At 34.1% G+C, this 17,735-nt stretch overlaps 2 protein-coding genes across 3 annotated transcripts; one reads left to right on the forward strand and one right to left on the reverse strand.

The window, feature by feature from the left end:
- The first annotated feature begins 885 nt into the window (after nt 1–885).
- LOC126698576 (regulator of nonsense transcripts UPF3) lies at nt 886–9,591 on the forward strand. Of its 2 annotated transcripts, none has more exons than XM_050395902.1 (14): nt 886–1,197; nt 2,528–2,634; nt 2,925–3,020; nt 3,108–3,209; nt 3,547–3,626; nt 4,927–5,025; nt 6,628–6,748; nt 7,334–7,419; nt 7,576–8,083; nt 8,238–8,330; nt 8,456–8,574; nt 8,675–8,727; nt 8,990–9,127; nt 9,218–9,591. In XM_050395902.1, exons 1-12 carry the CDS (start codon nt 1,058–1,060, stop codon nt 8,711–8,713), a joined length of 1,590 nt encoding a protein of 529 aa, XP_050251859.1. In that variant the 5' UTR covers nt 886–1,057; the 3' UTR covers nt 8,714–8,727; nt 8,990–9,127; nt 9,218–9,591. The 2 variants fall into 2 exon arrangements, with proteins under 2 accessions (XP_050251859.1, XP_050251860.1); XM_050395903.1 differs by having other exon boundaries at nt 887–1,197; nt 3,111–3,209.
- A 676-nt stretch (nt 9,592–10,267) lies between these two features.
- Nucleotides 10,268–15,501, reverse strand: LOC126699005 (putative methylesterase 12, chloroplastic). The gene is made up of 5 exons (XM_050396551.1): nt 14,846–15,501; nt 13,378–13,617; nt 13,149–13,292; nt 12,314–12,448; nt 10,268–10,785 (listed from the first exon to the last, which is right to left on the reverse strand). The coding sequence occupies exons 1-5, from the start codon at nt 15,089–15,091 to the stop codon at nt 10,513–10,515; spliced, it is 1,038 nt and encodes a 345-aa protein (XP_050252508.1). The 5' UTR covers nt 15,092–15,501; the 3' UTR covers nt 10,268–10,512.
- Between the last annotated feature and the right edge of the window lie 2,234 nt (nt 15,502–17,735).

A 17,735-nucleotide genomic window follows, 5' to 3' on the forward strand; every position in this document is an offset into this window, starting at 1 on the left:
TTTTTTTTTGAGAATCTGACTCGTTGTAGTCCAACTCTATATGATAAGATTCGATACTTCTTCTATTATTACACATCTATAATCGGGGGTGGGGAATATAAAATCCTAGATTTCTTCGCTTAAAACACTGGAAGCTTTATATTTTTTAGTAAAAAGCTTGATAGCTGTATATGTATATATTCATCATCACTTGTACTATGCTTGGGTGACTACAAATTTATAATAGTTATATATAAAATAGCTAATTAAATATAAATACAAAACCAGAGAATGTCCAACTTGACTTAGCATAATGGTTACGTGCCTGACTTTCAATAATATTAAAATAATTTGTTTAAAAAAAAAAACTTTGGTCCAACCATTTATCAAACGATCTTTCGTGACACGCTCGAGTGGCGAATTTAATAAGCTTAAATAACATATCATAAATCTAAATATCATAAATTTCATATACCACACTATTGGTTCATAAAATTTTCTAGTTGTCTCATAAAAAGCCACTCAATAAACGTTGAGACATCGACACATGACTTAATCATTTTCAATCAAATAAAGTTCAAACCTTAATTTTAATTATTATCATTTTGGTCATTCAACTACTTGATAAAAGTTCAATTTGGCCCCCCTATCTATAATATCAATTTCCTGATTCAATTTCATCAATCACCGTTCATTTTAAAATTAATAATTGAACAATCAAATGAAATTTGATCTATTAATTAAAGTACCACATTAATAATTTGTTTCAAAAAACTTTTTTTTAAAATAAATAAATAAAAGGCAAAAAAAAATTTCATGGGCCTTCCCAGCTTATAGCCCAATTCAGGCCCACCCCAAGCCGAAATTGCCATCATTCTTTTCTTTCAGTCTCCTCATTCATACAACAACAAATCCAATCCCAAAAAATTTCCCCAAAACTAACCAAACTTTTCTTTCTTTCCTCTCTCTTTCTATAGAAAGAGAAAGCAACCAAAACACAAACACACACACACACACACACAGACACACACAGAAAAAAGAAAACAGAGAGAGAGAGAGAGATTTGGGGACGAAATCGATGAAAGAGCCATCGGAGAAGACGAAGGTGGTGGTACGGCACCTCCCTCCATCGCTCACGCACTCCGATCTCTCCGTCAACATCGACGAAAAATTCTCCGGCCGCTACAACTGGTTCTTTTTCCGTCCAGGAAAATACAGGTTTCAATTTTTTTATTAATATATTTTTTTTTCTATTTATCTCAACGCTCTGTTTGGTAGTACCTTGAATAAATAAACAAGGATTTGATTTATGTTTTTGTTTTTTTTGTAATTTGTGCTTTAATGGTAGAATGTATTTGGTTATCGTTTTGAGGTATCTATTTTTCTGAAAGTATTTGTTAATTGCTTTTAAAGCAAGAAAAACAGTTATAAATTGCCAAACGGAGCTTAAAAGTAAATTGAATTAGAGGTCTAGCTAAGGCTTTGTTTGGTAGAGGATAAAAATTAGAGAAAAATGGAACTTTTTTGAGTAATTGAAAAGCTCGGCGAATCTAGTTATTTGATAAGTTGATAGAAAACTTAGATTAGGCTCAATATGTAAAGTGTGTTTGGTTGCTTATTATTTAAAAAGAAAAAAAAAGTACTTGAATTGAATTAAGGCTTTGTTTGGTGTGAGAGAAATTAGGGAAAAATCGAATTGATATTATGAGTAATGAGGTTTGTTGAAGATTGGTTTTTTAGAAATTGAAAATCTTCGCTTAGTTATAATTTGATAGCAAAATTAGTTCTGGTTCAATAGGTAAAGTTTGTTTGGTTGCTTATATAAAAAAATCCATCAAAAGTATAGTTCTTGTTGCAATATTTAATGTTAATGCAAACGGAGCATGTTTTGTAAGTTTATGAACCGTTTTGGACCTTTGGCGTTCATAGAGTTAATGAAATTTAGTTATAGCGTGTTTTAAAATCAACATTTTCAATTGAGTTATTTCACATTGATCTACCAAAGTTCGTGCAAATTTATAATGTCTTTTTTTTTTTTTAATTTTTTTTTATAGGTAAATTTATAATTTGACTTTAAAAAAAAAAAATATTGTATGTGATTCATAGAATGAAACGTAGATTGTTAGGTACTTCATTAATCAGGATTACAGAGTTGTTTTCAACCAGGAAGTCGTGTAGAGTTATGGTGTGTATTCAAAATGTTCTAGGTTTTTTGTGATGAAAAAAATGTGCATGCACATGTGGCATGACTAATCTGTTGAGGATCGATAGCCAATCCCAAAAAATTTGGGACTAAGGCTTTGTTGTTGTATGCACTGCATGGTTGCTGATAGAGTATTCAGGGACAATTAAAGAATCAGATTGTTGCATATTAGATTAATTTTTACTTTCTGTGACTTAAAGAAACTAGAGAGACCACTTTTCTAAGCTCACTATAACTTAATGGGTTAATTGTTTATATTATTTTTATTTTCTTCTATTTTTAGGCACTTATCCATGGGTTAATGGTTTTTCTAACTTGAAGAATTTCTGTTAAAAAAATTTGCAGCCTGAAGAATCAGAGGTATTCTCGAGCCTACATAGACTTCAAGAGGCCTGAAGATGTTTTCGAGTTTGCAGAGTTTTTTGATGGACATATTTTTGTTAATGAGAAGGGTAACTAATAATGACATGCCTTATTCTTTACATTACAAGTTCACAAACAGATGCGTTTTATGTTGTTGAAGTGGTTTGATTCAGTGAATATCATTGTATGAATTAATTAAAGTTAAGATTTGGGTTCCCTAGCTAGTTATGCTCTTGTATAAGCAATACTGTAATATCGTGTTTATATGATTGTGGGGAGACTTGATAATGGTAAAAACTGCAATGTCTATATCGTACTCATCTTACTTTAGAATCTATAGTATTTTTTGCAAAAGTTTAAACTGTGCCATTCATCTCAGGTGCTCAGTATAAGGTTTTAGTTGAATATGCTCCTTCACAGAAGGCCCCGAAGTCAACTACTAAGAAGGATGGTCGTGAAGGGACCATATATAAAGGTATTTGTTCAGTTTGCATTCGCTTTTACTTGGAATACCATTGTACTAGATTTTGTTATTAATACCTACCTTTTTCTTTTATGAAAGTAGATCCTGATTATCTAGAGTTCCTCAAAATTATTGCAAAGCCGGCTGAGCATCTACCTAGTGCAGAAATACAGTTGGAAAGAAAAGAAGCAGAGCAAGCTGGTTTGTAATTATTTTTAATGACTTTGCATGTTTGTGTGTGTGTATTAGTTAGATAATCTCATATTGGAATATAGACGTGTATAATTTTGGCCCATAACTTTGTTGCGCCCAAGCTCCCTTTATTTATTAATTTTTTAGGCCACCATGGTGCCTATTGCATGTAATGATTTGAGTTTCCTATTTTGATGCCACCCTGGTGCCACATAAGGTTGTGTCCAAATGTTGTGGAGTAAATTTGTGTGTTTGGTCATAACGAATAGTGGACACAACTAATTATTTGTGTTTAAGAGACATATTTTTCCTATAGATTTATGAGTTTCTCCATACTTATTTCTAGGTGCTGCAAAAGAAGCTCCTATTGTTACGCCACTTATGGAATATATTCGTCAAAAACGAGCCGTTGAGAGTGGAGTCCAGGTAATGTGTTATATATTTTCGTATCTTCTCCTCATTACCTTGACTGTCTATCTTAAAGAAAGATGTTCTTTTATTGCGGTTTAGTTCAACAGAGTTGTTTGTTACTGATTTTGTGATGTAATTAGATTATTATTGTTGTTCTTTTATGACAATCTCTATCTTTGAAAAAAGAAGAAAAAGAAAGATTAAATACGTGGATGGTTAAATTTATAGGTGAATTAGACTATACTATCTTTAATTTATGTTAGACAAGTTTCTGATAAGCCCTAGCTTACTGAAAGCAATATTTTTTCCTCAAAAAAAAAAAAAAAAAAATCTTTTAGGAACTTGGTGGTATGAAGAATATTACAAAATTTGAGAGATTTCCAAGGTCAGAGGTTCAAGCCTCCCTATTATGCAATTATGCAAGTATATGGGAAGCGGTCCCTCATTACATTATGTGGTGCCTATGGCGTGAATGAAATGCTAGAAGCTTTGAGGACCAAGAAAGAACTATTCCAGAACTGAAGATGTTTTTTCCTACTTCTCTTTTTGCTTGGCTGCCTTCTTTGGGTTTTTATTCTTTTTCTTCTCTTTTAGATTTCATTGATCATTGTACTCTACACCATGATTGATGGTCTCTAGTATACGTCCTGTATACATTGTGTTTTTTTTTTTTCAATGAATTACTTTATTTATCAAAAAAAAATTATGAAAAATTTGAGAGATTTCCATTGAGATTGAGTACTTGTGTTTAATGTGGTACAACAAAAAGAAAAGAATATTACTATTTCTTGAGGTCTTGAGACTATTCTATTAATGTAAGCTATTTAGCATATACTTTTTATATCCATTGACTTTATTTTTCCTTATGAAAAGATTGTTTTAGAATGTCCTTTCATAATTTCTCTTCATTTGTAGTACATGGCAATTAATTGAAATGTAGTTTGTTTGTTCATTTTTCTAAAACCATATTGGATTGTCATATGCCAGTTTGTGTGGCTCATTGGCTAGTTAGTTGGTGATTTAAAAGATCTAGTTTATATGTGAGTTATGTAGTGTAACGTTTGAAGATATTATTCTGCATTCATTGTAACCCCCCCCCCCCCCCCCCCCTTTTCTTTTTCTTGGCCTTTATATATAATAAATTAAGATACTTTTTTTTAATATATATTAATAATGGAATATTTTTATTTTTGTATTAGGAGTGTATATATATATATATATATATAAAGATATAGGTATCCTTGTTATAAGGTAGATTTTATCATTTTGAATCTATGAGTTCATGTTTTGTATTGAATTTTGTGATCGTTGATAGGGTTCATCAGTTGGTGGCAAGATTAGGAGAAGAACTGGGGCTGCATCCACGAGCAAGCCTGGCTCATCTAATACCAAACGAAGCTCTGAGAAGAAAAAGGTTTGCCGCTCAATTATGTACTCAATTTTCTCATACTCTTGGCATGTTTGTGTGAGAAACGTAAAAATTCTCGATTAGATATTTTAACATTTTTTAATCACTCATGAAAGTGTTTCATTTTCCTACTTTTGACGTGTTTGTTACTTTCATCACTTCAAGTGCAACCAACTTGTCTGTATTGTTCCCAGTGTGTCAAAAATATAAGGATAAGCTGTATTTCTCATCCAAACTCTCATAGAAAATCATCATTCATATTGTGTGGCTGGGTGTGATCTTTTGTTTTTGGTGGAATATCTCTAGCTTAGCATGTAGAGGGTTTATTTTTTTATTCCTATATATATACCAATGAATAATTGAAGTAGAACACTGGATTGTTATGCAATCTCCTTGTATCTCATCATTCATACTGTGCTAATAAAAGTATTCTTTTATTGCTTGAAGCTGATTAAGAAAAGTTTGAGCCAGTATTCCATTTAAAGCCGGTACATCATCGTGAACTCTTGCGGTGATATTCCCCCCAAGGATCCTGCTCAAATTTCCCCCCCACTAGAATATTGTCCCTAATCTCGCCTGTATCTTAGGATGCTTGCTTATGCAATCTTTGTTTTCCAGTAGCAGTACCAGTAAACTAGCTAGCTTGTGCATCCTTTCAACAGTGACAGAAGTTTCAGCATGCATTGTGTGTCACAGGCTCACAGCAGCATTGTTTTCAACATCTTGAGTACAGTCCTTTGATTATTTCCATTGCCTCCTATTCCTTAATTTAACTGCAAGGTTCTACAGACTCTCGGCAGAAACAAAAAAAAAAATCCTCTTGTTTAGCATTAGTCAAGTCTTCCTTTTGAGTCCCCATGTTGCATTCTGCTATCTTTCCTAAGCTCTTGTAGTGGAATTCATGCAGGTCAGACCTGAAGTGATGCTGGAAAGCTTCTTAAAATAGGAAACTGCATGCTTTTGACAGAAAATTATGATACACTAGGCGAAAGTTAGGAAATGAGTTGTAAGAGATGATGTGAAAATGGAAGATTTAAGTAAACACGCAATAGCAAAATTGCAGAGGCAAAGATAAGGAAGAAGGAATAGATAGTCTATAGGTGTTGCATCCCATTAAAACTAAATGATCTGCTTTGATCATTACTTCTAGTAAAATAATGCTAATTTTTATCCCATTCTTATTTCTGATATGATATTATTTGGGTTATTTATTGGTAAATTTTATTTTTCTATCGTTTATGTTTTCTGTATACTTTTGAGCAGGGTGAAGTCTTCACTGGTTTAAGTAAGTTATCTCCAATTGTTAGGGTTGGAAGTTGCTTATCTTAATTGAAAGATTTAGCACAAATACATTCTGGACATATCAATAATATCTCTATGTTTGATAATCTTATTGTTATCATTTACCCCCTTCTGTTTGGAACTTGTCTTTTAGTGATTTTCTTTTGGATAATGTCAGTTTCTAGCAGCTGTGTCGATTATTTCAATACTGTGGTTGCTGTCCTTATGTTTCCCAATGCTTTCATGTTACTCTGTGCACATGCATTATCTTTGTTCTTGAACTGAAAGACATGGTTAATTTGCTCACTTTTTCTGTTTGATTGACAGTATATATTGAAGGAAAGTGCCAAGAATACCACTCAAAAGGACAAGTCAAATTTCATTGTAGTGGCTAGGCGAGAGGATCAAGCAACTACTTCAAGTGGAAAAGAAATATATGATGAGAGAGGTAAATTTTTCCTTTTCCTGCCAATAATGAATCTTTCTAAGCGTGAATTGTTCAGTTACAGTGTCATTTTTATCTGTTGCCAAATATATATAAAATTTCTACTACCAACTTCAGTGCAAGACAATAGGCTGCACTAAACAAGTACCGAAAAAGACCTGCTTACATTCCTTTCAATGTTTTCCTGCTTTTATGGACATGCTAAGTGGTTACTGATGTGTTTGCCAAGCTACTGAATTTTTATAGATGCTGGTACTGGCTGTCATGGTAGTGGGCCAAGGGAGGCTATAGGCCACCTGGGTTTTCCTCTCTGTTTTTAGGTCCATTGTGATTTTACTTTACATGTGTGTTTTTCGGAGTGTGTACATTGGAGCATGTCTGGGGTGCAACCATTCATATTTATGCTTGTATATATCAAAAAGTGTATGTAGGTTGATTAATTAAAACTGGGAATAGGTTACCATTTTTCATTGGATGCAAACATGTGATGTTGCGGATATATTTCAGCAAAAAAAAAAAAAAAGAATATATATTTGTTTCTGTCATATTTCACATATGTTAACTGGATTTTGTCTCTCGCCATTGAAGGTTCTGTTTCTGGAATCCCTGTGACTGCTGACTCTGTAAAGAAGAAGTATCTGCTTCTAAAAGGGAAAGACCGAGGATTATCTAACGTAATGTTTTTCTCCTCTGTTCTTTATTTCTTTGTACTTTACTGGTCATCGCCATCATTTATGTTGTAAATTTCTTTTACAATTTCAAAATCTCGTTACTGATTGTCTTAATATTACATGTTTTAATTGTCCAATGTATTTTATGACACTTCTCAGGTTCCTGAGGGTTTGTTACAACAGGGTGTAACATTGCCGGCTGGTAATTCTCCATCTTCAACTGTGCCAAAAGAGAATCAGAGGCGGGAGGCTGGTGGGAGGTTGATTAGAAACGTACTTTTAAATAGTGATGCTCGTCATAGTCAATCTTCAACAGCAGTTCAGCCTCATCAGAAAATTCAAATCTTGAATTCAGAAAGTGGTAAGCGACCACCACGGCCAGTCAATGCACGCTTAGGGCCGAATGGTCTTGTAGCTAAAAATGAGACAAACTCCTTTGGTTCTGAAGGGGATACAAAAAGGACTGCAGATGATAAGTTTACGAAAAAGGACTTGCAAGGTTTGGGTAATGTCAGTGAGAAGCAAGAAAAACGTACAAGAAACAGGGATAGACCTGATCGTGGTGTTTGGACTCCTCTTCGCCGATCTGATGTTTCACATACGAGTGATGAGAACTTGTCATCCTCCATGTTGCATCCTACTCAATCACAATGTGATTCAGTTGAAGGTACTACTAATCTTAGTGCATGGATTTTTGAGTGCCATAAAATACTGGTGCTATGCTGGGGAACCATGACTCTAGTATCAAATCATTCATCACAAATGCAGCTGTTAGGACTTAAGCAGGGACCGGGAACTGACTGTTTGCCTTCGTTTTCCAGTTTCCCGTGGAGAAATGAAAGATATTTCTTATGGAAGTAGGAATGCAGAGGCTACAGCCACTATGAGTGGACGTAATAATTCTGTTGAGAATGGTTAGTTTTTTATTCAAGGACTGAAATGTGGTGTGAGCTGCTCTCTCTCTCTCTCTCTCTCCCCCTCCCCCACTTTTCTTTTTAAACTAATGCTATTCTGCTACCCAATGTTTGAATTTTCCTAGGATCCCAAAGACATTTTGGTCGTCGTGGAGCTGCCCACATAACGAAGGATGATGGCTCTGTTAATATGAGTGAGGGGAAATCTTCTAGAAGAGGTGTTAGTGGCCATAGTGCTCATGAGGTCTGCATAGTTTTTGCCAAATCAACTGTAACATAATCTTCTGTGTTACTTCACTTTATTTTGAGTTGTTAAGTTTCTCCCCTTGCCCTTGTCTTTACAGAAACAAGTTTGGGTGCAGAAGCCATCTTCAGGTTCTTAGAATACTAAAATTTGGTAAGTCTTTCCCTTTATTTGCCTTTTTTTTTTTTTTTTTTTTTTTTGAGGGGGGGGTGGGGGGTGGTGGTTTTTTCTTGCTCAAAAAGATTCTTCTTCTAATTATCTCAAATCTCAGAGAAACTCAGAAACCATGATCATAATTTCAAGAAATATGATCAACTGCACCATGATTTATAACTGTGTAAGATGCTTTATTTATGTCATGTAAACATTGATCATAGTTGTTGTAATGGTTTAGAAATTGATGGCTGTTAAACAGGTGTGTGGCATTCTGTAAGAGCAATAATTCATCATGTGTCCAAGGACCGTATCTGTTACCACAGGCTAAGGCCTCCATTGAAGACATCGTATAGACGACATTCCAGAATGATGATTTTATGGTTTTGCCAATTGTAGGGTACGTGTATATATATGCCTTGAGATATTTAGCTGGAAAGTTTTTAGATGTGGAATGCATTCTGACAATAAGAAAATTCTTTGATTGTAGACCAATTATGCTTGTGGAAATTTCTTACGGTACAGGGACCTGATTTGCACCCCCAACGGGAAAAGTACAGGCATGCTCATTCAGAAAAATGCCGAGTTAACATATCCAAGTGACGCAATACCCAAGTTGGAGAAGGATTTGATTTCTTCACTATGTAATTTTCATTATTCTGACGCATATCTCAAAAGGAAAAGTAATAGTGTGTGGTATGAAAGACGAAAATTTGTGGTATTTTGACCCAGACGGTATGTCAGAACTGTCTTCACCTTAATGTATCATATGATGATAGTAACCAAAGAACTTGGATGGATTATGAAGGTGTTGTTTTGACTCATTTTGGTATGGAAATATGGCAAGCATGTTCTAACGTACAATTTGATTTTGCGGGTGATTTACAACCTATTTGCATCATCAGTCAAATGTCTGTGCAATTGTTCTGAACTAAATTTTTGGAAAAAAAAAAATGCTATGTTAATAATTTTTAATTGGCACTGTTCTGAAGTTATTTGGAAATCTAATATATATATATATTCTGAAAATCATGTTTTCAAGACTTGAAATAGTGTTTTCATTTACTTAAGTTGCCACCATTTTATGTGAAATCTTGTTTTTAAAACAGGATTCTGAATGCCAGTTAAAGTAACTTTAAAACAATACTAATTTAAATGCCAATTATTAAAATAATATTATTTTGCACATTTTGCGTAAAGTTATAAGATGTGCTTAAGATTTTTTTTGAACATAGTCGGACTTAAGTATTTTCAATAACACATCTGATGGATACCGTTCAGATTTGTGAACCATTGACTGTGAGACGCATGCGCTGAAACCCAGCATTATGTAGAAATTGAAGAGCATATATGCAGAACAGGCATACATGTTTGCAGGATAGGAAAAATTGTTGAGCAGAGACCATACACAATTTCCTTCTTTTCCTTTTTGCTTGGGGCAAGAAAGGGAGACTGGCAATTCATCGAATATCATTCAATCGAGTAAAGCCCGGAGACTTGTGAGTGATGGTCTCATTTTCACAAATTGCAGCCAAACCCATTTCGAACCACATTTAACATGACATTCCATTTGTGTCTGGAAAAATAAGCTAATACGTTTTTACCTCCATCCATATTTCAAAACGGTAAAAGCAGAATATAGCAATAAACAGGGCCCCTGTGATCTACGTACAACAATGGCTTTCCAATTGTAAAGTCATGTAATTAATTAACTACTTTTGCATTTTGTAAGAAGTGGGGGGAAAAAAAGAAAAAGAAGAAAAGAAACATTTCCTGATAATTAAGTTAAGGAATTTGCGCAATTTCAACCAAAATTTTGTGCAGTGATTGTGGCTTTGAGAAGAATGGGCAGTGGTCACTGCCTTTTATCTTGTAAACTCCTTCCGGTGGGTTTTCTCTCACTAGCTTCTCTTGAACATCTGGTGAAAGTGCACGATCATCCAGAGTCTGAATATAGTACCGCCGGCCTGTTCCATAGTTTTCAGGGGATAATGACAGCTTCTCCATGATAGGACCAAGTGGGGTGGGTCTCATGGAAACCATGGCCAATGCAACATCCTGGAGTGAATCACAGTCCATTGTGAAATTTATCTTGTATATCAGTAGGATATATTTAACTAAAAAGAGAAACAAAATAATGAAAATAGAAATTTCTCTTATGTGTGTTTAGTAGGGAATACTTCTAATTGATTACCAAGTAAGAAAACCGATTTTTTTTTTTCTCTGACAAGAAATAATTACTAAGTAGGATCAAACATCATATACAACTTTCACTACTTTTCACAATATATAAGAAACACCTTGTCTAAAAGATTTAATAGATTGCACAATCCAGTATGAATATATAAGCCAAGACATAGTCTCAGGTGAGTCCCTGGGATAAAAAAATTGTCTTAAATTTGTGTAAAAATTAAGCAGAGAATCATGTTGTCTTAATTGATTTAGAGAAGATATATATATTAGAGTAAATATAGAGTTGAAAAAAAAGAGGCATAAACAGAGGAAGAAAACAGTTCCAAGCAAATGCCTAGACAACTCACAAAGGAAAATGGACTCAGAAAATTAGCTTGTGAGAAGATTAAAAGCTTTTTGAGAAAAATGTTGACTGAAATTGGCTCTGAATGAAACAAGAACTCAATTAAAATGAGACAGCCAACAACATATACTCATGGGCAAGACTTAAGAAAGGACATTCACTGGACTAGGTCTCCTAAGCTTTAAAAGTCAAATAAATGGGATCAAAACAGGAAACAAGACATGAACTTAACAACGTATAAAAGTGCACATAGAACTGATGAACAGAAGACACACATACGAATTTCAGAATAAAACAGTAAGTTGGAATATATTGAGAAAGATGCTGTCCAGATCATTTGCGAGGTTGCACAAGTAGAAATGTGCTTTAAAGTGTTCTATGATCTTTGGTACCAACAAACCAATCAGTAGAAGAATAATTCAGCTGTGCTTTGGACTACAAATAAATAAGTTTTCCAGAAAGAAAATTATTGAGAGGTCTATTCAGATTTCAGAATAACTAGGAAGTCAAGCAAATTTTCCTTAGAAAAACTCTAATAAATTCAGCCACTGGAGATTTGAGTAAAAATGACCATGCTATAGCTAAAAGAAGGGAAAAGAGTAGGACAAATGAAATACTATACAATATGTCAAAACAGATTTCTAACCTTAAATTTTCATATACATCAGTTTTGAAATGATAAAGCAGAAATCACAGCTACAAAACAATGTGGATGATAATTTATTTTAAAAAAAATTTATAATGAGAAGTCAAGCCTTGGTGCGCTAGCAAGTGCCTTTCACCAAAAGCGATAGGTGGCGGGTCCGAGAATCAGCCTCAAAAAAAAAGGAAAAAAAAGAAGGGGGTAAGGCTGAATATCATGACCTCTCTTAGGCCCCACAAAAGTGTAAGCTTTGTGCATCGGGTACGACCTTTTTGAAAAACATACATACATACATACATACATATATATATATATATATATACTGTGTGTGTGTGTGTCAGAGAGAGAGAGAGAGAGAGAGAGATTGAAGGTCTTGGATGAAATGATATGTTTGAATTGTACCATACCTTCGTTGGGGACTGATTGAAATATAACCCCTTCATTTGCTCTTTCTCAAACATGAATCCCGTAGGAGGTTTGTCTTTTCCATTTCCATGAATTAAAAACTTTGATTCTTTCATAAAAAGTTCTGCAGAACCAAGCTGTAATACAAATATCTTATGTTAGAGCAATGATACCTGCCTGAAAGAACTGCAACACATAGCTCAGAGACATAAACTGCCTTGACCTTTTTTTTAGGATGTTGAGAGGGATGGGGTGGGGGGGAATCCTTTAGACATAGTTTTATTTCTTGCAGTCAACAGTTATGGTATAAACTGAGCCCATGACTCCACTGCTCACTTTCCAATCCCATGCCAGCACCACCAAGTGGCAAGGTGGAACTCCTAAGACCTCCTCCAAGGGGTAGGGATTTCATTTCATTTCTTAACCAAATCAATTTGAGTGGATGAAAACATCACATCTCACAATAATAGGAAAAGTTGGAACTGTATTGTGTTATAAGAAGAAAGGCACAATTATTTCCTTATAGCTGTTCAACATAGGTTACACAAAAAATGTGCTTGCATGTATACATATATATACTTAAACATGCATGTATACAAACACTGTTGACACGACTTGAATTGGGTGTGAGGGTGCATAGGAAATCATGGAACAAATGCTTATAATCCTTTAACAACATTAATAATGAATTCAGTTGACAGAACTCATATTAGTTATATGGGATCCTAAGTGGTGGCATAATTTTGATTCATCATAGTTTCCTTACAGGATCAACAATTCTTCATAGTTCTGTTTTTTACCACTAAACATAATATGTTAATTATATTGATTACATACCTCTTCAGCAAACACATCAAAAGGCCTCTGGCCATTAGATACCATTGTAGCGCAAATGAAAATTGCTTTTGATATCTTCTGCGGAAAATGTTCCAATGCATAAGAAATACATGCACCACCACTACTATGACCAACCAGAATGACCTGCAAAAGGGCCACAGAGATCCTTAAATACGGAGAAACAAAAGCCAGCAAAGTGCTTCAAGATGATAAAATTATGTATAGTCACCTTTTCATCCTCGGAAAGCTCCTGTAGATAATCAATCAATGGCTTTGAATACTCTGCCAATGTGGCAACACAATTTGTATCAGTCAGATCAATACCAGAACCCGTGAGATCCAAGGCAGTAGGAAGCAATCCTGATTCCTCCAGCAGAGAAATAGTTTTATACCAACACCATGCTCCAAAGCCTTCTCCATTTATAAGAATAAATTTTTTTGTTTGAATGTTCTGTAGGATTTCTGGCACCTGTAAAGGATATGAAATACAATTAAATATAGCTTCATGTTAACCTGTTTGTGGCAAGAGAGAGGGAAAAAAATGAGGGGGTGTATAAGCAACAAAAAAAGGAAATTGAGGAGCTCTTGTATAAAAACCTGAATGATGCAAAGGTTCAGCATTTTAAATTAGAAAAAAATGGTGATAATGACCAAGTTTTGTTCCATAAGACACAGACCCAGTCAAGGTCGAGGTTAACAACATTCAAGAAGAAAACACATATATTAAGCGCACTTTCAAAAAGATAGTTATTATATGATACATCAACAGCAAAAGGGGACCCAAATCAAAGCAAATAGATGAAAGTATGACCACGACTCATGGCAATTCCACCATCTTTTGCCATAATGTTCAAAAAAAAAGTCCGGTTTAACATATATTGCAAAGTTCATCAGCTCCAGAGACAAATCTAAATCCTGCTTTGCCCTCTAAAAACAGCTTTTTAATATCACTGTTACAGAAGTTTCAAATTGGATGATTGGAATGACGATTATACATAGGATGATTAGAAGAAACTTCAAGTTCAAGATTTATAACATCTCAACCACAATTTCCACTTCCCTCCACAGCTTTGGCACACTTCCTATTCCTTGTGCCATTAATAAAATTTAAATGCATAAAAAAAGTGAATTGCTAATCACTTTACCAAGTTTCATGGACCACCATCCCCATCCTAATTGCCATGTCACAATCCAATTAAAATACTACAAAACTCAAGTGTGTACGAGAACTCAATCCTTAATAAAGCAAGCATGGATCATAACAAAAAGTGAGTCTTGGAACATCACTTTTTTTCTGGGAGTAAACATAAGTATATTAAAGCTAAAAAAGACTGCCCTGGTATTAAAAAATTGCTACTCATACTTTTCCAGATGCACTTTTTAATTATTCAAGTGAATAATAGATCAAGTTCTTTCTTTTCTTCCACCTTTTCCCAACAAAACACACAGCTTTGCCTACTTGGACCATTGACTGCTGCAATTTCAAGGCACAATTAAGCACTTTTTCACTTTAACCTATAGCTTACAGATCTTAATCATGAAAACCCACTTTTCTTCACGGATCCAATCATCCAAAAACTGTAACTAACAGAATGATTACACACAAAAACACATAGACAGACCAAAAAAAAATAGAAAAAGAAAAAGAGCACAATCAGTTCTTTCTTTTTTATGCTTCAATCAAATTAAAGCCCTACCTGTTTTCCATTTGAGAATGATTCATCACCAAGATTGCGTCTCTTACTGGTGGACCCGATTCTCCTTGACATGGATCCCTCAAACCTCTGAGACAACTGGTGCTGATGAAGAGCCATGGACAAAGCTTGCTTGTGCAAGAACTCCTCCTCAGCCAATAGTTTCCTCTGAGACCTGCCAATTCTTTTGCTTCTGGATCCATTTTCTTTCACATCCTTCTTTGCCATGCAAATAAACCGATTACCCATTATCCAAAAACTTGTTTCAGACAAAACCCAGAAAAGTTTTTAGCCAATTTTGACCAAAGTGTCAGAAAGTCACAAACTTTGCCTGGAAAATGGGGTGTTTTTTAACATTTGTATGCTCATTGCTCAATCTGTTGTGCCAAAGATGAGAGTTGTTGAGATAGAGGGAGAGAGTAGGTGAAAGGGAGAGAGAGAAAACTAGAAAGAAACAAGTGCTAGTTTTAAATGCAAAAGAAAAAGAATAAATAGAAATTCTAGTAGTAATAAGAGACTGTGATTGTGAACAACCAAAGCCAACTGATTTTGAGGACCTTATTTAATGCTTAGATTCAAAGTTTCAACGGTTGCGGAAGACTTTCAATTCTCTCTCTCTCTCTCTCTCTCACAGACACACACACACAGAGACTAGTCTTCAAGTCTGTATGTAGTTTTGTCTCTCTGTTGTTTTACTGCTGGTGTCTGAGGATATATAACTGATGTCAACTCCAAACAACGTAAAAAAAAAAAAAAAAAAAAAAAAAAAAAAAACTGAATAGAGTTCGTGGGGTACTTGGGAGCAATTGTTTAGGACAGTTTTTTATTTTTATTTTTATTTGAGGGATAAAATACAAACGAGCTATGTTTATTAAAAGCTACTATATTTGTTTATGAAAATTTTTTAGAAATTTTTTATAAAAAAAATAATTGATTTTTTATACCTTTTTATAAATATAGCATTAAAATTTTCTTAAAACTGTCTATTATTAAATGACGTAATGACACCCATTAACAAGATTTAATTTTTATTTCACACTCGTTGCACATAATCGTACACACATTGAACTTCACTAATGAATACAAATTCTCTATACTATTTTTTGTATTCCATTTTATATTCCATTAATCACAACTTGTATTCCACTAATTATAACTTGTCATGTATTTGTTTAACTTTCCTTATAAAATAGTCAAAATTTAAAATGAAAAAAAATAAATATAGAGATATTGGGCCTAGGAGTTCATTATCTATTTGTATATTGGGCCTGTGGCCCAAGCCGAGAACGAAGATTTGTCCGAGGAGGAGAAATCTTTGTCAGAAAAGATTGTGTTAGTGAATAAAGAGGTTAGTTTTGGTCATAATAGTTCAAGAAGGTGGGTCGAGGATAAATGCATCCTCGGCTAGACAAAGTTGAGATCCGAAGAGGTAGTCTGTCGACCAGGGTAACATTCTAGGAAATTCCGTTGGGGCAGATAAGCATTGCAGAGACATCAGACAGGGAGGAGTCCTAAAATATCTAAGGAGAAAGCTGCTACCACCGCATTAAATGCTTTGCAGCTAACTCTCTGGTTATATTAATGTGAAGATGATACCTGAACAGTAGCCTTCAGCCTTACAACTACTACCTAAAGACTTTGGGAAGGGGCTGATGGGACAAGTATCAAGATCAACAAATATGGCATGCACGTGAAGGGTAGAGATGAAAAGGGAAAATGGTATAAAAGAAGAGGGAGCAATCAGAATAGAGGGGGAGAAATAAAGAGAGAAACACTGTAGCAATCAAGAACTACCTTTGTAATCAAACCCGAAAGAAATATATAAGAATTGATCTCCTCAGACTGTGCCAAGAACGATTTTCTTCAGCATAAACCTGTCTAATTTCATTCATTTGTCATCTGGATCTACTTTAATGTTTGTCTAATTCATTAAAGCCTAGTTTTCTAACACATTCTCTGCAAATTCATTGTTTTGGGCTTTTTGGGTAGAAATCCATCCACCTTTTGGGCTAAGGAACTAAATTTGGTCCTTACAATAAACATATGATAAATTGTGATTGATGGAATATAAAATAAATCACAAAATGTGATATAAATGATTTGTATTCTTCAATACAATACAAAATTGACATACTATCAATTTAACACTTATTGTTTTGCGTGCACAGTTCAATGCTTCTTTGGATAACCTACTATAATTACTTCTTATTATCAATAGAAATTTATTTTATGAAAAAAAAAATTTATAGATTATTATCAATAAAATAGATTATGGATAGTCAATTCGCCACAATAAGTCTCAAAGGATTTTTTTTAGAATCCATACTTTTGCATTTGATTGACCCTTTTAAGGCTCTCTCTCTTTTCATGTGATTTTCTCATAATTATAAATAGGAAATCAGAAATTGATTTTACATCTATCAAAAATTCAAATTAATCAGGTTCAACTTTAGATCAATATTAATTTCACAATTGAATAAAACAAAAATTATCAATGTAACATGTGTTTGAATGAACTTAATTGAGTAATGTTACAACCACGGACTATTTTACAACAATTTTACAAAATGTTGATATGACCAATCTCTTATTGGTTTTCATTTAGACCCACCATTAATATCACTTTTTCATTTACCAATTATTACTCACCACATTAGTAGTTTGTAAAATTTTGTAAAATAGTTTATATCTCTAGCATTATTTAACTTAATTTCATCAATTTATTTTATTTATGGAAAAAGTTAACAGAAAGGTATTTGTGGTGGCTCAACCTAATGGGATGAAGGTTTTGGGCTAAGGTCTCAAATTTACTTGTATTGCAAGTCAGGAATATCCAACAATGGGAGGCCTCAAAGATGGCGATGCAAGTTTTTGTAGGAGACAAACGAAAGTT

Source organism: Quercus robur, chromosome 9 (assembly GCF_932294415.1).
Source record: "Quercus robur chromosome 9, dhQueRobu3.1, whole genome shotgun sequence".
Lineage (NCBI taxonomy): Eukaryota > Viridiplantae > Streptophyta > Magnoliopsida > Fagales > Fagaceae > Quercus > Quercus robur.